The following is an 18,403-nucleotide window of genomic DNA, read 5'->3' on the forward strand; positions in this document are numbered from 1 at the left end:
AGTCTTGGGAGATTTCCTCAGAAGTCTTTTAATTATAGTAGCCATATGTGAAATGCTTTTTTTGTGTGTTTTTAACTTAACTTGCACAATTAACCATATGCATATTGAGATCTATTTATATAAGTCACTCCTAAAGCCTTTTAAAATATTCTGTTACATCTGTACCACTACACACAAAAGTGTACTGACTGATTACGGCATTTTTAATGTGGAAGGCTGCATCACAGATTCTGGTTTTGTGAACTAGGCCATCTGTATCCACTTCAGGCAGAATTATTCAAGTTGGCAAGAGACGTGTAAACCAGGGGATTCATTATATGATTCCCATGGTTTTTCACCTAGAAGGAAACATGCTTGTGGGCTTGTCGTGAAATAGTACAAGGACAATGTTAAAGGACAAATTATAAATAATTATTTCCCTTCTCCTCCTTTCTAGAGATTTATTCAGTATTTGGCATCTAGAAACACACTATTCAACCTCAGCAATTTTCTGGACAAAAGCGGATCACATGGTAAGAAATATGCAGTTCCTCAATAATGTTTAATTAGTATCTGTGCAATGTTCCTATCACTTGGACAGAAATGAATGATATATTTTCTTTGTGGAGCATGGCACACATCAGTGAGATCAATGCAAATATTTATCAAGAATTAGTGTGCTGAAGCATGAATCTATTGACTGCTGCTCAATTGCATTGCTGTACAATCTTTCCAAAGGAGGATTGCATACGGTAGTTGTTTCCTAGAAAATGAAGCAGTTTTGAATTTTTTTAAAAAAATAAAGATTTTTCCAAGAGAATTACCTCTATGTGTGTGTCATCAGGAAAAGAATGAATAAGTCTTTAGACTCAGTGATGATAAATTCCTTCAAGATTAGTCTAGAATCAGTGTTAAGGAGATGTCAGTTAGTGGAAATGAGATTCAAGGTTTTGTGTGCATGTGTGTGCATGTATGTGAAAGCTGCTTTGTCTCTGTTGTGAATTAAAATAAAAGATTACATTTATAATCTTAATGATGACTGATAGCTCTTGTTTACTCGCCTATGCCTTATAGCTTACGCCTAACTCAGTATCTTCAAAACACCTCTTATATAGGCTAAAATATGATTTAGTAAATTAAATTTTAATTCAGTTTCTTACAATCAGGTGGGAGGTCTTCATCTGTTGATGTTTTTGTTTTTTGGCAGTCTGTCACCTCATATTTGTGGGTACATGTAGTTTATGAAGGGAGCATGTATTGGTGTCTTGGTTTTGTTATTGGGGATAGTTTTAGTATACCAGAAAGAAGAGATGAAACAGCTTTGCTAATCAAAAAGGGAAAAAAATGGAACAAGAAAGATAAATAACAGGGTCATTCTGTACTGGAAGGATTTCTCTATACTCCTGAAAGTTTAGTGTTATTTTCAGTTTTGTTCCATTATCCGAGTGGAGGCCAAAAGGTGACGCTAGACAGAAAAGGACAGCCCATTTTATGGGGGGAGTTGAAGGAGTAAAACCATTTTCCCAATTTTCGCTAGTTACACCCCCCCCCCCCCCCCATTCCCATGTCATAACCCAGGGTTGTTTCCACAACAGCAACATAGGTGGGGGGAATAACAGAAAAACAGAGGAAAATAGTTTTACTCCTTCAACCTCCCAACCTCCCCTAAAATGGACTATCCTTCTCTGTCTAGTGTTCCCTATTTGGCTTTTGCCCAGATAATGAAACAGTGCCTTTTTTCTTGGAGGTACCAAGTAACCTCATACAGCAGTTACATGCACAGGAGTCTGGAGCTGTGCATTTAAGCACTAAGCTGCTGATATTTTATAAGGCTTCTCTCTAATTTCCTCCCTCTTGCTTATTCAAAACCATACTGCAGCTGTGCTTCATGAGTACATTGTTATGATATACTTTTTTAAAAAATTGTGTATGAGCACTAGGAGGGATACAGAGAGGTATCTATGCTCTGTTCTGAATCTGTTGGTATTTGGTATATATATATATATAGTCTTGGGTGTTGTTATATCGTTGTTGGTGTTTGTTTAATTTTGTATAAATTAGTTTAGAAACTAACAATTATTCACACTGAGGTTTTTCTGTGGCACCCTGCATTTTTTTCTCTGTAAGTATGTCACTTCTTTACCAACTTCACCTTCATTTCTTTTAAATTGTAAGCATCTTAGGGACAGAGTTCTGTCTCTTCTTTGATGTAAGACTATAATATTTATATGTGGTCAAATTGCTTATTCCTCTGGCAAACAGTGTTTGCATAAGATGGAATCATAATTGCAGCAATCTCATGCATGTAGAGGTTATGTGACTCATTCCTGGTATACGTAAAAAGTAGGACAGGCCCTCCAGATATCACTCAACTGCATCCCCCACCATTTTCCACCTCTGACTATCCTGGTTTGGATAGTCAGAGGTGAGTATTTCAGTCTAAAAACAAAGATCCAGAGGTGGGTCTTTCAGTCCAAAACATCTAAATCAGTAGCTGTAATACCCTCCCTATTTCCATGGGGAACACATTTCTGGACTTACTGTGGAAATGCAGAACCACAGATAATAATGAACTCTATTGAAATGAACCACTTCTGGTTGAGCCATACAATAGAATTGTGCAGGAAGACCTAAAAATGCCTAGAGAAAATTGTGTTTTTATGTGGCTGAGTGAAACCACAGATATTTGCACCATGGATATAGGGGTTGTACTATAAAGGCAAAAGAAGAGTTAATACAGAACCCTTTAGTGACATAAAACTGCAAAAATAACATTTAAAAAATTCTTACTGCCTTTGTTGTTATTGTGTGCCTTCAAGTTGTTTCCAAGTTCAGTGGACTCTAGGTTGAGCCTAATAATTACCTATCTAATAACCTTCCACAGAGTTCTCTTGATGAGATTTATCAGAGGGAGTTTGCCATTGCCTTCCCCTGACATTGTGGGAGCATGACGTGGTCTCAGAGTTAGTCCAGTGTTCATATCACTGCACCATGTTGGCTTTCACTTTTAACCCCTAGCTTAGTTTCTACAGGTTTGTGGAACATGTTAAAATGGAAAGAGACTTCACTTTATCAAACTACAAAACACCTTAGTTTAATAAAGTGATGAATGGTTTAAGACTATGTTGGGCAACCTGTGGTATTCCGAATGTTGTTGGATTTCAGGTCCCACCCAATCTAACCATCATAGACAATGTTGAGGGATGAAGGTAGTTTCACTCCAGAAATATCTGGAAGCCTACAAGTTTCCAGCTCTATCTTACATATTAATTACTTGCATTTTCCTGCTAATCATGTAGGTTGATATAATTTTGTTGCTATCTAGCAACCTCAGGTGACTTGAATTTCCAGCTTACCTGTTTTGGATGTTTTGGAGCAAAGTGCAATATATGTCTCGATATGATGCCACATGAATGTGAATGTACTTTGCAGTTGTTCTCTTAATTTGTTTATTTTATGATGCTTATATTTATTATTGACGTATTCTGATTTCTGTTTATGTGATTTTAATATGTTGTAAGCCGCTTTGGGTCCCATGAGGGAGAAAAGCGGGATATAAATAAAGATTTATTATTGACACAATGACATTGTATGACACAGCAAACAAGATAGATATGCTGGATTTCGTTTCACAAAATCACAAGTCGAACACTTCCCAAGTGTCTAGGACTGTGTGATGTATTTTCGGATGATGCGTGCAGATCCCAGTAAGGTGGCCTTTTGCAGTTGGCAGATCGTAATTTTGTCAATGTCTATTGTTTCCAAATGCCGGCTGAGATCTTTTGGCACGGCACCCAGTGTGCCCATCACCACCGGGACCACCTGCACTGGTTTCTGCCAGAGTCTTTGAAGTTCAATCTTGAGGTCCTGATAGCGGCTGAGTTTTTCCTGTTGTTTTTCTTCAATGCGACTGTCACCTGGGATGGCAACATCAATGATCCAAACCTTGTTCTTTTCCACAACTGTGATGTCTGGTGTGTTGTGTTCCAGAACTTTGTCAGTCTGGATTCGGAAGTCCCACAGTATCTTTGCGTGTTCATTTTCCACAACCTTTGCAGGTTTGTGATCCCACCAGTTCTTAACTGCAGGGAGGTGATACTTGAGGCATAGGTTCCAATGAATCATTTGGGCCACATAGTTGTGCCTCTGTTTGTAGTCTGTCTGTGCAATTTTCTTACAGCAGCTGAGGATATGATCAATGGTTTCATCGGTTTCCTTGCACAGTCTGCACTTTGGGTCATCAGCTGATTTTTCGATCTTGGCCTTGATTGCATTTGTTCTGATGGCTTGCTCTTGGGCTGCAAGGATCAGGCCTTCTGTCTCCTTCTTCAGGGTCCCATTCGTGAGCCAGAGCCAGGTCTTCTCTTTATCAGCTTTTCCTTCAATTTTGTCAAGGAACTTTCCATGCAGTATTTTGTTGTGCCAGCTGTCAGCTCTAGTTTGTAGTGCGGTTTTCTTGTACTGGTTTTTTGTCTACTGTGCTTTGAGGAGTTTCTGATTTTTGACTTCAATCAAAGCAGGTTCTTCACTTTGTTTTACATATTCTGCCAGGGCATGTTCTTCTTCTTTGACTGCTTGTTTTACTTGCAAGAGTCCTCTGCCCCCTGATCTTCTAGGCAGATACAGCCGGTCAACATCACTGCGAGGGTGCAGTGAATGATGAATGGTCATGAGTTTTCTTGTTTTTCTGTCCAAATTGTCCAGTTCCATCTGTGTCCGGTTTATAATGCCAGCAGTATATCTTATGACAGGTATGGCCCAGGTGTTTATGGCCTTGATGGTGTTGCCTCCATTGAGCTTGCTTTTGAGAATTTTTCTGACCCTTTGTGTGTATTCTTTACTGACCACAGTTTTCACATGTTCATGCTTGATGTTGTCCAGCTGTAATATGCCCAGATATTTATAGGCCTCTGGCTGGTGACACCTTATTGTTTGACCATTGGGCATATTGATGCCCTCACTTTCAATTATTTTTCCCTTCTTCAATGCCACTGTCGAACATTTGTCCAAACCAAACTCCATGTTGATATCAGTGCTAAAAATTCGGACAGTGTTGGTCAGAGATTGGATTTCAGTTTCCGTTTTCCCATATAGCTTCAGGTTCAAATAAATAAAGATTTATTATTATCATTATTATTATTATTATTTGCTGAAAAGAATTGCTTAAAATAATTTGCGGTCTATTAATGATAATTTGTGTAACTTGGAAATAACAAAACAGGATAATGTGGTAATGGAAAATGACAGTAGTATAACTGAATAAGGAAAAATATACTATTGTGCCTTTCTGGGTTATCAGTATACGTAGTAAAATATTTATTTGACAGTAATATATAATCATGATGTGAGTGCATCTAAAAGAAAGCAGTCTCATTATTCTTTTTGAAATCTTACAATACAAGAGGCAGTTCATTCTTGATATGGTTTGTCATGTCTATAGATTTGGCAAATGTATTTTTAAGTTGTAGTTGCTGAAATCTAACCATCACTCAGCATTAATAGCTGTAATTTCTCTTGATTCATTCTTAAAGATTAAGGATGAAAAAAGATACTTTTACCAACAAATTGTGGCATCTTTTTCTAGGATATGATATGTCCACCTTTATCAGGCGCTACAGTAGATACTTGAATGAAAAAGCATTTTCCTACAGACAAATGGCATTTGATTTTGCCAGAGTGAAGAAAGGGTAAGTTGTCCTTCTCTATTAGAGTGCTGTTCAGATGTTGCTGTAATTATTGCTAACATTTCCCCTATTATTAAATTCACTAGGTTATTAAGAATTGAATTGTAGAGTAAGAATACATAGATGGTAATGTGCAAGTGAAATGACTTAACCAGATTTTGCAAATCTGCTATAGGATTGTGAATAGAAAACAATGCATTGGGTTGGATCCAAATCAATACTGTATTTGAAGTAGCATTGTGGTAGTTGATTGTTATTAATGATGGTTATGATTTTGTATTCATTTTAATCAGTGCTATATCCTTGAATCTCAGGGAAACAAAAAGTAATAATATAAGAATGAAACAATAAAATAATTTTAATAACCCAAAAGCATATTAAACAAAAGTATAAAACAGATTGTAAATGTTAAAACATTTTAGTATCATGTGAATATTTGAATAAATTAATTTTTCTGAGCCATATCTTACATGGTGCCAAAATGAAGTTAGTTTAGGTAGTAATCAAGTTGGGGTTCCACAACCACTAAGACCCTCCCCCAACACCATATTGCTCTACCTGGAGGCATACCAAGAGCCCTGCAGACTCCAGTATATGGGGAGAGGTGTACCTTCAAATAGTGAGAGCCAAGACAATTTAGGGCATAGAATGACCAGAAGTGCCTTGGTAGTCAGTACAATTCCTTGAGGTCCTTATTGTTCTCTGATATTTAAGGACAACCCCACATAGAATGTGTAATAGTAGTCTAATGGGAAAGTTATCAGTTCACAAACTACTGTGGCTTAGTTAACCTTGTCCAGGAAAAGCTAAAACTGGTGGAAGAGTCCAAGTAAGCATTCATGTAGTTTACCTGGCACACTAATGACAAAGCATTCCCAAACTCTATATAGATTAAATATCTCTTCTCCAAAATGCTAGGGATCAGAAGTGTTTTGGATTTCAGATTTTGTTTGGATCTTGAAATATGAGTGTAGGCCTACTGAGATATCTCGGAGATGGAACCCAAATCTAAAAACAACATTCATGTATGTTTCTTCACTGACTACCAGTTTGTTTCTGGGAACAATTCAAAGTGCTGGTTATGACCTTTAAAGCCCCAAATGGCTCAGGTCCAGGGTATTTGGTTGGCCGTATCCCCTTGAACGAACCTGTCCGGACCCTGAGATCTTCAGGAGAGGCCCTTCTCTCGGTCCCATCTCCATACCAAGCCCAGTTGGTGGGAACGAGAGAACGGGCCTGCCTTCTCGGTGGCTGTCCCTTGACTCTGGAGCTCCCTTCTTCCCAGGGAGCAGGCTAAAGCCTTCTTATTCAGACAGGCTTTTAAAGAAGAAGGTTTTTAAGATCAAGTCAGGGGGTACTGTGGTTTTTAGCTTTGAATATATTTTTATAGATTTGAAGTGTTAGTTTTTAAATACCATTGCTATTTAATTCTGTTTTAATGTTTGTATATTTGTAGATTTCGAATTGTATTGAAATGTTTTTAATGTAAACTGTTTCGAATCTCCATGTGAAGAAAAATGGGGTATAATAAACATAATTAAAACAACAATAACAACAATACATAATCATATGCATAGCCAGAAAGTAATTTTACACAATATTTTCATAATTTTGTGCATAAAACAAGGTTTGTGTACATCAATCAAATCACCAGTAATTATCTCACCCACCCATGTAGATAATTTTGGATTCTGAAGCATTTTGGATTCTGGAATTCCGTATAAGGGATACTCTGATGTACTTACCTACATCCTTGGGGTGGGGTGGAAGACAGGAGAGAAATCCCCTTTATGACAGAATGTTTATCCAGTTCCTGGACCTAAGAGCCACTAATTCATAGAGCTTCCAACTTACCAGATTTAGCTTTAGTATACTGGCCTTCATCCAACTCATTACACCATTCAACAATGACCCAGCATCTACGAAGCATGAGCCAGCTCCCATGACAAGGAGAAAGGAGAAGAGTGGAGAGTCTTTAGCCTTCTGATTCAATATAATAACACTGTTTAAATAAATGTAAATTAAATTTATCAGTACTGACTTATGTCCCACTGATTCCTGTGGGTGTCACTGAACTCAACAAATGAGTGAAACCAGGCTTTTATCCTTTAAAAGGAGTAAACCAGTTGAATCAATGGGATTTATTAAGTTTTGACTTACCAAAATTCTCTTGATTCATTGGATCTATTCTGTTTGGGACTGACATTTACATTCTGCATTTAGTTTAATAATTCTTCCATTTAAGAGCAATTAGCGTATTTGCAAATAAAAGAGGAAACTTCTGTTTGTGTTGTAAAGTAAATAATGGTGTGTTTTGTTGAGTCTTAAGTACGGTATTAATAGGACAGCAATGACTATCCTAGAGCATTTGTACTACCTTGCAGTTTCAAAGCCTGGCTGCTTCCTGCCTGGGGGAATGCCGGCCTTAGATGTCTGCCTCAGGAGAAAATGTTTCTGGAACATGGCCATACAGCCTGGAAAACTCACAGCAACCCAATTCATTCATTTCCAGGGACATTGATGATTAAGAGGGAAATAATATGCAGTTTTATTTTTAACTGAAGTAAAACATAGTTGAAAAAAAGGTTAACTGCAAAGGAATACAATAAGATAAGTCATTAAAGAGATGAGGAAATCCACTTATAAGTCCCTAGTTTATCATGCCTACACTTCTGGGACACATAGAGTAAAATTGCTCATTACTCGTTTTGTTTTCCACTTTCACAGGGGTTCTCTGTCCCCTAAGTCATGCAAAAGTCAAGATACTACTCTTGCATTTAATCAGAATATAATGAGGAAACCCAAGAACTGCTTGTAATTTTCTAGTTGACATCTCTTGGTTCTGCTGACAGAGATCAGTCACTTCTTCTTCATTGTGGCCATTTCTTTAAGTTATCAGATATTTTGCTTGTTGGGTAGTGGGCTACTTTGCAGAGTAATATTTTCTTGCAATACTGTTTTAATGTTGCTGTAAATTTTCCTTCTGAAACTTTGATTACATATCAATTCTGGCAAAAGAATAAAAAATAATCTGTTTGTATTTGCAGGGCTGATGGTGTAATGAGGACAATGGCCCCAGAAAAATTACTGAAGGGCATGCCTATATTACAGGGACAAATAGATGCACTGCTTGAATTTGATGTATGTATTTAACATTTTCTCTTATGATGAAAGAAAGCAGTTCACTAGGCTTTGACATTTGTATGGAATTACTTATGGTTTCTGTTTGTTCCATTCGTTTCCATTTCTGTCCGCCGCTTACAGAAACAAGTGTCTATACAAATGGGCTTTTCCGTCCAAGGTCCGAAAAAACAAAACAAATTGAGCCTTGGGCGGCAAAGCACTCGATTGTGAACTGGACCTACGAGCCATCGAGTGCTCAATGGCTCTTAGGCCGGGCTCACAGGGCCTATAGTCGAGCACTCAATGGTAGGCCCGGCAGCCAGGGCCTACAAGCCATTGAGCACTCGGTGCTCATAAGGCCGACTCACCGGGCCTACAATCGAGTGCCAAGAGCTCGATGCTCGTAGGACCAGTTCACAGGGCCTATATCGAGCGTGAAATGGCTTATTGGCCTGGTTTGCAGGGCCTACGATTGACCATTTGGCGCGAAACTGTAGGCCCTGTGAGCAAAACCTACGAGATATTGAATGCTCAATGTTCATAGGCCCAAACATCCGGCACTTGGCACTGAAAGATGGGAGCTCATTCTGCTCCCCGAATTCGAACTGCCGACCTTTCGGTCAACAGTCCTGCCGGCACAAAAGTTTAACCCATTGTGCCACCAGGGGTTCCTAAATAGCTGCACATGCAAACGCCCTTTGTTGACTACACTGAAATTTCATAATAGTTTTTCTTCATTTAGCAACAATCTGAATTTCCTTAGCCAGTCTTCTGTTGTTCCACAGGGAAGAGATAGTATTTAGCTATTTGTGTGGGCCAAAGATGTAATTCATCTCTACAAATTCCCACTGAATTTTAAAAGAGCTGAGCTAAGCATACATGGATCTTTCTGAATCTTCAGGGACAGAAGTTTTGCATTCTCTTTATGTGCTCAAAACTAGTATGCATTTGCAATCTTGATTGTACCTGAACAATGTATGCACTTATTAATGTACTCTATTGTGCCGAAAGAAAACCTGGCTCCAAATTTAGAAGACACAGTGAATAAATCATGGGTTTTTGTTTTTATGTAGGTTCATCCAAATGAATTGACAAATGGGGTTATAAATGCTGCATTTATGCTTCTGTTCAAAGATCTCATCAAGCTTTTTGCTTGTTATAATGATGGTGTTATTAACTTATTAGGTAAGTAACTTAATGAGGCAGACTTTTAAATGTCACTGTTATTAACAAAACAGTAATTCTGAAAGTTAATATTGCTAGAGAGGAAAGCACAATGCCAGTTTCCAGAGCTGTGGACTCTCATTATACCCTCTCTATAAATCTCACTCTTTATGTATATGTAGCAAACACAGAACTCTGTGATAATACTGCTAATTGAATAAGGAAGATGATAGACTGTAGATCAGCTATGCTAGCATATTTCTGGATGGCTATGAGAAACTGAAGTTAGACACTAGGTTTATATAGATTCAGTTGATTAACATTGCAATCAATCAACATTCTTCCTAGTTTTCCTGTCTGAACAATCCCAAATATTGTAGCTGCTTACATATGATTCTTTTCTTTGCAATGATAACCTGGATGCCCATAACCATTGACAGATCAATATCCTCCTTTTTACATATAACATGCTTCTGATGGTGTGATGGATAACCCTCAGAACTAGAGGTTCCCTGGCAAAATGTCCAGTCTCATCCACTCGATAGAAAGAGGGATCCCTCCCTTTATTTCCAATCAGGGATCAGATATAATAGTAGGGATTTCCTGAGTTGGCAGCCAGTGCTTGTAGACTCCAAAGTGATTTAGCGCTCTCTCATGGATCTTTAATCCACCCACTCTTCCAAGCCTTGAAACCCAGACTTGACAAAATATTTTCACAAAGACCGTGCTGTATTTAGTCATGTTCAGTGAACTGCTCCATGTGCAAATCTTTGAATGTATTAATAAAGTGATCTTTATAATTGACACATGCTCATCATGGCTTGCGCCATCACCAAAGTAAATAGTCTTTATCTTGAAAAGGAACATGGTGTATTGAATGGTCCAAGAATAATATACTCTTGTTGTGTTTATTTGTGTGTTTGGTCTTATAGTTAGAATTTCCTGAGATTTCAATTTAAGTGGGCAGGGGAGAGAATAATGACATTTAAGCATAAGGACAACATGTAAACTCATCACGTTGTCTTCTGGCTTGTGAGTACTGGGAGCATTGAAATTTCCCTGACTCAGCAATAGGAAACCACTGCTATACTTTTAATTATTAGAGTAATGAGGACTGTTTCTTCCCATCCCCCATTTTTAAATTCTAGTCTTCTGACAAATACTTATTCATCAATGGCTATATTTGTGGGGATCAAAAATTGCCATATGTCTTCCAGAGAAATTTTTTGAAATGAAGAAGGGCCAGTGCAAAGATGCTCTTGAAATTTACAAACGGTTTCTTACCAGAATGACAAGGGTATCAGAATTCCTCAAAGTTGCAGAGGTAAGTGAAACTTCCATGGTGGCCTGAGATATAGAACCTACTCTGTCTAAACATGATCTTCCCACAGTTCTCCACCTGAAACTGGTTTTCCTTTGTGTTTGTTGAAGTAATATGCAGTATATCCATAAATAAATTAGTATGATTCGTAAACAATATAAAATTGCTAACAACTATTTCCACCTTATGCTGCATTCATTATTGAGATTCAAAACCAGTCTACCAGCAGCCTGAGCTATTTTTACATTCTGGCTCAGTCCATAAAGCTGGTGGACAAGAGTTGAAATAGAAAATAATCAAAGAGATTTTAAGTACATTATGAAGCAATGTATTATTTTGATGAGTTACTCTGGTATCTAGTTACTTTTTGCAGGAACAAGAATGGAATGTTATGTGTATGGCTGTTGTTCAGTACTTTTCAATGTAGCATAGAAATCATCAACACTACTTTAACTGCCATAGCTCCATTCTATGGAATCCTGGGATTTGTAGTGTTTTGTAGCACTGAAGTTATCTGACAAGAGATGGGTAAATATCTTACAAAGTGACCAATCACAGAATTTATAGTGTTGAGCCATGGCCATCAATGTGGTGTTAAACTGCTATAATTCTACAATATGGAATGGGATTTTGGCCTGTTTTTCATGGACAAGTATGTTTTGACACAGTCTAATGGGAGGATGACAGTGCATTGAGTATCTGCTTTGTCCCTCTTTTTAATGAGCTGTGTTGTGCCTATTGAGGTGGAGGAACAAGGAGTTGGAAGAGAAGGGGAAAGGAAATGTATGTGTGTGTGTTGTTCTACCCCTTCTCCCATTCTGCTCATATAAAAGAAACTATTTCTGCTTCCAGAAAGAAACAGAGAATACGTATGAACGGGGTTGGGGTAAAGCAATGGTTCTCAACCTGTGAGTCCCCAGGTGTCTTGGCCTACAACTCCCAGAAATACCAGCCAGTTTACCAGATGTTATGATTTCTGGGACATCTAGGGACCCACAGGTTGAGAACCACTGGGGTAGAGGAAGAAAGTTGCATGGACAGCCTGGCTGTTCCAAAGAGCAGCATAGGACACACATTTGTACAGGTTTGGTTGGTGTGAGCTGTAAGAGAGAGTCTAGAGGAGGTGTTTTTTTCCACACACCTGAGACTGGCTCAGGTATGAGATATGGTGCAATTGATTGGAAGATGAGGAGATGAGAAAAGAAGAGAGAGAGAGGTTGTATGAGTGGCAGCTACTGACCACCTGTCCAAAGCATCTGTATGTAGTGATGTAGTGAACATGGTCTGTGATATATATGGTGTTATATAGAAGTGTTCAGGCAGGGTCTTCGACACAGAATTTGATCAGAAATAGAGGATTCCAGAGAGTGTTGTCTTGTATTTTTCAATGGCACATTGGTAGAAGGAATGATAGCATTCGTGTGCATCTATATTTTGAACTGGGGTTGACATGTCATCAGAGATGTTGGTCCGTGTATATTGTGTGATATTATATTTTAGAAATATACTTAAAAATCTGTATAAGAAGAGAATGCAGATTATAAATAGAATTTGCAATAATTCACTTAAAATGCTTTTTAAAAACTCTTATTGTGTGCTATCAAGTCAAGTTTCTTAACTATTTTGAAGTTTGAAACCCTGAAAAATTGAAATAGGTCTGAAATCTTTTTCTTTTTTATTATCCATAGCAAGTTGGAATTGACAAAGGAGACATTCCTGATCTCACACAAGTAAGTTCTTGTTATACTTAGTCTGATGATTAAGGTAGCAGAGAAATGACTTGTGTTCATTTCTCTGTGTGCAACCTAATGGCATTACTTTACAAAGTCAATATTCAGCCACCATTTGATCAATGTTGATCCACCATTTTTTGTTTCCTGAAGAGGATTTCTTTAAAGGCCATATTTAATTTAGAGCCTTGATATGAAAAGACTGCCCATTTATTCTGCCTTCTAGAGATGCAGATTGATCCCAGAAGCTGAGAGTTTGAGTAGCGTATTTAGGAGAGGAAATTCTTCAGTACTGAATCTGTGCTTTAATTTTGTTTATGGCAACACCTGCACTGGGTTACCTTTTGTCTTTGGACAATAACTGGTTTAGAGCTGCTATAATATGCCCATATCTCGGTAGGATGATACAGTAGCAATAGTCTGAGATTTGTTGCAGTGTAGCACTGAAAACCTTGAGCTATAAGCCCCCATTTCAAATCTCTGGTTCCTAAATGACCATAGACTAGTTGCTATCTCTTGGTTCCCATTTCTAATATAAAGGTTGCCTTATCTTTTAAAAATGCTATAAAGCTTGTATGGCAATATATGTGAACTACCCTGTTTCCCCAAAAATAAGATATCCCCAGAAAATGAGACCTAGTAGAGATTTTACTGAGTTACTAAATATAAGGCCTTTCCCAAAAGTAAGACCTAGCAAAGCTTTTGTTTGGAAGCATGCCCGCCAAAGAGAACACCAGAGCATGCAGGATTGGTAAATGTATGTACCATAGATTGCTGTACATGAAAATAATGGTAATAACAAGAAATTCCTGATAGGATTCACAGTTTGTCTGGTTATGCTGGTTTGTGATTATATCTACTGTACAGTATATAATAAATGTCCATTTTTTTGTTCAACAATAAAAGTGAATTCTTCTTCATGGAATAATAAGACATCCTCTGAAAATAAGACCTAGCACATCTTTGGAAGCAAAAATTAATATAAGACACTGTCTTATTTTCAGGGAAACACGGTACGTCTAAGAATATGCTATTATAAGAAGGCTAAGAAGTTTGATTTAAATATTTCACTTAGGGATAAAACTCTTAACTCAAAAATATTATTGTAGCATCCCTATCTCCCTCAATATAATCATTAAGGCTCTTGCAAATGAAGAAGATTGCTTTACCATAAGTTGCACAGTAACATGATATCCATTAATGGAAACAAAAGTCCTTGATTTAGAAATCCTAAGATAGAATGAGATGCTAATATATTTGCATACCTCAGTGCCTGCTCAGTTGCACTGAAAGTAGAGGCAAACAGATTAATTGCTATGACGTTCAACTAGATATTTTGTTATATACTACTTGTTTATCTAATAGAGGCACTTCAGTGGTAATCAGCAGATCTTTGTAAGTTTAGACCAAGGCTAGGCAAAGTTTGGCCACTAAGCTACATGTGGCCTCTGGGCTGTTTTTGTGGTTCCTGGTGATCAATATTTTTGTTCTAAATGTCCAAAAATGATTTCCAGGGTCTGTGATGGGCATTGCAACCTTGCTTAGAGTCCCAATGGACCATCTGAACAATCAAAACTAAATTTTGAAAAAAAAATAATAAAAACCTATCATTGCTTCAGAATGTCCCCCAAGGTCCCAGAAGGCCCAAAAACATGCCCCCTGCATAGCATTGGTGCAAAAAAAAAAATCCTCCTAGGAGACATATGGTGGTTTGCACCTTAAGGCCCACCCTTGGTTTAGATCAGTGATTCTCAACCTGTGGGTCCCCAAGTGTTTTGGCCTACAACTCCCAGAAATCCCAGCCAGTTTATCACCTATTAGGATTTCTGGGAGTTGAAGGCCAGAACATCTGGGGACTCACAGGTTGAAAACCATTAGTTTAGACCTTATGAAATGATTATTTAATCTCAGACATCCAACTTACTGTATTATACTCATGAGTAAGTCAGCCTCATATATAAGTCAAGGGCAGGTTTTGAGGCCAAAATTATGGAGTTTGATATTACTCGTGGATAAGTTGAGGGTCATTCCGCAGAGACGGAACAGTACCAATACTGCCTCAGAGAACCAACTACCCAAACACAGAGGCCTTAAAGAGCCACACACACCATTTAGTCCAACAAAAGATTTATTGCAAAACAAAATATGCTCAGAGACACTTAACTACAGTGTCTCTGGCTAAAAGTCAAAGAATTTGCCCAAACTGGGCTCCAAAGACAAACAGAAAATAACCCAGATTAAGCAGAAAGAAAACCCGGATTAAAACACAGTCAGAGTAACAGCAAGCAAACAGCACTGTAACGAAAGAGTTAAATGCAAAAGGAGTTGTCAAAGCCAGCCGAAGTCCCAGAGTCACCATAGAAGAAGATCAAACAAACGTCGTTTCCAAGGTGGTCAAACAGAGCTGTAGTCAAATCAGTCCAGGAGTCCAGGAAGGGAGAGAGCCACACTCACAATAAGCCAATCCAAACGTCATTTCCAAAGTGGACAAACAGAGCCGTAGTCAAATCAGTCCAGTCTAAGAAGGGAGAGAGCCACACTCACGATAAGCCAGTCCAAATTGAAGATTCACAGGAACCACGAACACGAGGCTGTAGAACCTGAACCCAAAACCCAACAGGAAAATATGCAGCGACAAATCCACATGATACTGACACTTTGACTTCTGCAAAGATTCCCCATTTCAGAGCCTGCTTTTAACTTACACCCTCATGGCCTCCACCCCATCATCATTTCTTACAGCTGTCCTTGTCTTCACACATGAACCCGTTTCCATCTCTCCAGTTCCTCCATCTCCTGTCAAGACTTCGGTTTCCCCATGAGTCAGATGTATCTCCCGTTTGCCCATCCTCATGTCCCGAAAACCCCACAAACGTGTCACTAGAAGTTGACTCTGTACATATATCCCTTATCTCTTGTACCTTAGTCCAATCCAATGTGTTCTCCCCATCCTCATCACTCCCAGACCCATTATCCCCAGAGAAACCCATAAACGACTCCTCATCTGTAGGAGCAGTAAGTATATCCCGGATCTTCTTCCTCTCCCGTCCTTCATCTGATTCCTGCTCCCGTGTAAGCCTCTTTCTGCCTCTGTTCCCATCCACCACATCTCCTTCCTCACTCATCGACTCCCCACCACTTGAAAACCCTTCAAATGTGTCTTCATCAGTAGGTGCCATAAGTATATCCCGGATCCTTTTCCTTTGCTGTTCTTCATCTGACACCTGCTCGCAATTAACCCTTTCCCCCCTACTGGTACTTATACTACTGCTTGCAACATTACTCATTGGCTCAACTACAACACACCCACTGCTGCCATTTTCTGCAACAGAGAGAGTAGAAGTAGTTGATGCTTCTTTTAGGCTTTCCTGGGAGAGACTAGGCTCTTGCCTTTCACCACTCTACCCAGAGAATAGGATGGTTCCTTTTTAAAAAAAATAAGACTTAAAGTACAGCATCAACTTGGCCTATAGATAAGTCAACCCAGGTTTTTTAGGCTGATTTTTTGATTCAGAGTTCTAGACTTATAGAAGGATATATAGGATAATACTTTATATTACAAGTTGTTTTTACATCTTTTTGAAAAGCAATATAAATAAATTAAAGAGCAATGCAAAATTATTATTTAAATTGATTTAATTACAGTAGAGTCTCACTTATCCAAGCTAAACGGGCCGGCAGAAGCTTGGATAAGCGAATAACTTGGATAATAAGGAGGGATTAAGGAAAAGCCTATTAAACATCAAATTAGGTTATGATTTTACAAATTAAGCACCAAAACTTCATGTTATACAGCAAATTTGACAGAAAAAGTAGTTCAATACGCAGTAATGTTATGTTGTAATTACTGTATTTACGAATTTACCAAAATATCATGATGTGTTGAAAACATTGACTACAAAAATGGCTTGGATTATCCAGAGGCTTGGATAAGCGAGGCTTGGATTAGTGAGACTCTACTGTACTTTAATAAGGTTTTTGTCAGTAGACCCAACAGTTGTTGTCAAAAAATGAAATTTAAAGTCTTTGTAGGAAAAATCTACTTTTAATATTTTCAGTATAGATTTGTTATTTTATTTCTGTTCGGTATGCTGCTTCTGCAGATGCTGACACCTCTTTGAGGGCTGCATTGAGAAATCCATAATACCCAGATCTGAACAGTACAGTGCTATCAGGCTATTGTTGATTTTTCATTTCTTGGGAGTTATCTTTGGTCTCCAAATTTTTGATGTATAGGATAATAGCTGGAGCCCCCGGTTGTGCAGCAGCTTAAACCACTGAGCTGTTGAACTTGCTGACTGAAAGGTCACCAGTTTGAATCTGGGGAGCAGGATGAGCTGCCACTATTGGCCCCAGCTTCTGCCAACTTAGCAGTTCAAAAACATGCAAATGTGGGTAGATCAATAGGTACCGCTCCGGCAGGAAAGTAATGGCACTCCATGCAGTCATGCCAGCCACATGACCTTGGAGGTGTCTATGGACAATGCCAGCTCTTCGGCTTAAAAATGGAGATGAGCACCAACCCCCAGAGTCGGACACGACTAGACTTAATGTCAGGGGAAAACTTTTACCTTTACCTAGGATAATAGCCTTTTTTCTTAATTAACTTTAGTTAGTTAGATTAAACATGTGCTTCATGATTGTGGATTCAGTATCCTTAAAATGCTCCTGGATTTATTGCAGAATTCTGGATTGTGGAAGTCACTGGAAATATTTCCTCACCTTTTATGGGAAAGATTGGGTTCTTTTAGGATTCATACTGCACTCAATAACATAGTGCAGGACTATGTAATTTGATTACTATAGACAATTCAAAGCAAGACTTCAATTCTAAAAATATTTCAGAAGAGGCTGTAATAAGTTAAAGTCTATTTTGATTCTGAAAAAATGCCACCATGATTAGATGCTTCTTCACAAATTATAGGGCTGACATCAGATAAGTGCAAACTGTCTCAAGTGATGCAAAGGAATGGGCATATATGTTGTCGAAGGCTTTCATGGCTGGGATCACAGGGTTGTTGTGTGTTTTCTGGGCTGCATGGCCATGTTCCAGAAGTATTCGCTCCTGACGTTCCGCCCACATCTATGGCAGGCATCCTCAGAGGTCACAACCATGCAGCCCAGAAAACACACAACAACCTAATGGGCATATACGTTTAGAAAAAAATGGAGCTGCTGTATATTGAGCCGAACAGTTGAACAGCTAGCCCCGTCGTTCCTGTTCTTGACACTGATTCTTCAGAACCTGGCAAAGGCTTTCCTGCTGTTTTCAGACACCGTGAGACACATGTTTTCATGCACTTGCAGGTCCCATTGAATTTATATGACTAAATAAGAATGTCAGCTAATACATATAGCAAGACCAATAGTGCCTCTTCTAATGATACTGGAAACAGTCTGGT

The 18,403-nt window shown here is 38.5% G+C and overlaps 1 protein-coding gene across 1 annotated transcript in view; it reads left to right on the forward strand.

Annotated features, from left to right (window-relative positions):
* The window catches only part of snap91 (synaptosome associated protein 91), a 107,350-nt gene that overhangs the window by 46,005 nt on the left and 42,942 nt on the right, over positions 1-18,403 (forward strand). The window contains exons 4-9 of the mRNA XM_062957040.1: positions 437-512; positions 5,564-5,666; positions 8,711-8,804; positions 9,860-9,971; positions 11,168-11,274; positions 12,960-13,001. Coding sequence (XP_062813110.1) covers positions 437-512; positions 5,564-5,666; positions 8,711-8,804; positions 9,860-9,971; positions 11,168-11,274; positions 12,960-13,001 — 534 coding nt within the window. The remainder of the gene's footprint in view (positions 1-436; positions 513-5,563; positions 5,667-8,710; positions 8,805-9,859; positions 9,972-11,167; positions 11,275-12,959; positions 13,002-18,403) is intronic.

This window comes from Anolis carolinensis, chromosome 1 (assembly GCF_035594765.1).
Source record: "Anolis carolinensis isolate JA03-04 chromosome 1, rAnoCar3.1.pri, whole genome shotgun sequence".
NCBI classification, from domain to species: domain Eukaryota; kingdom Metazoa; phylum Chordata; class Lepidosauria; order Squamata; family Dactyloidae; genus Anolis; species Anolis carolinensis.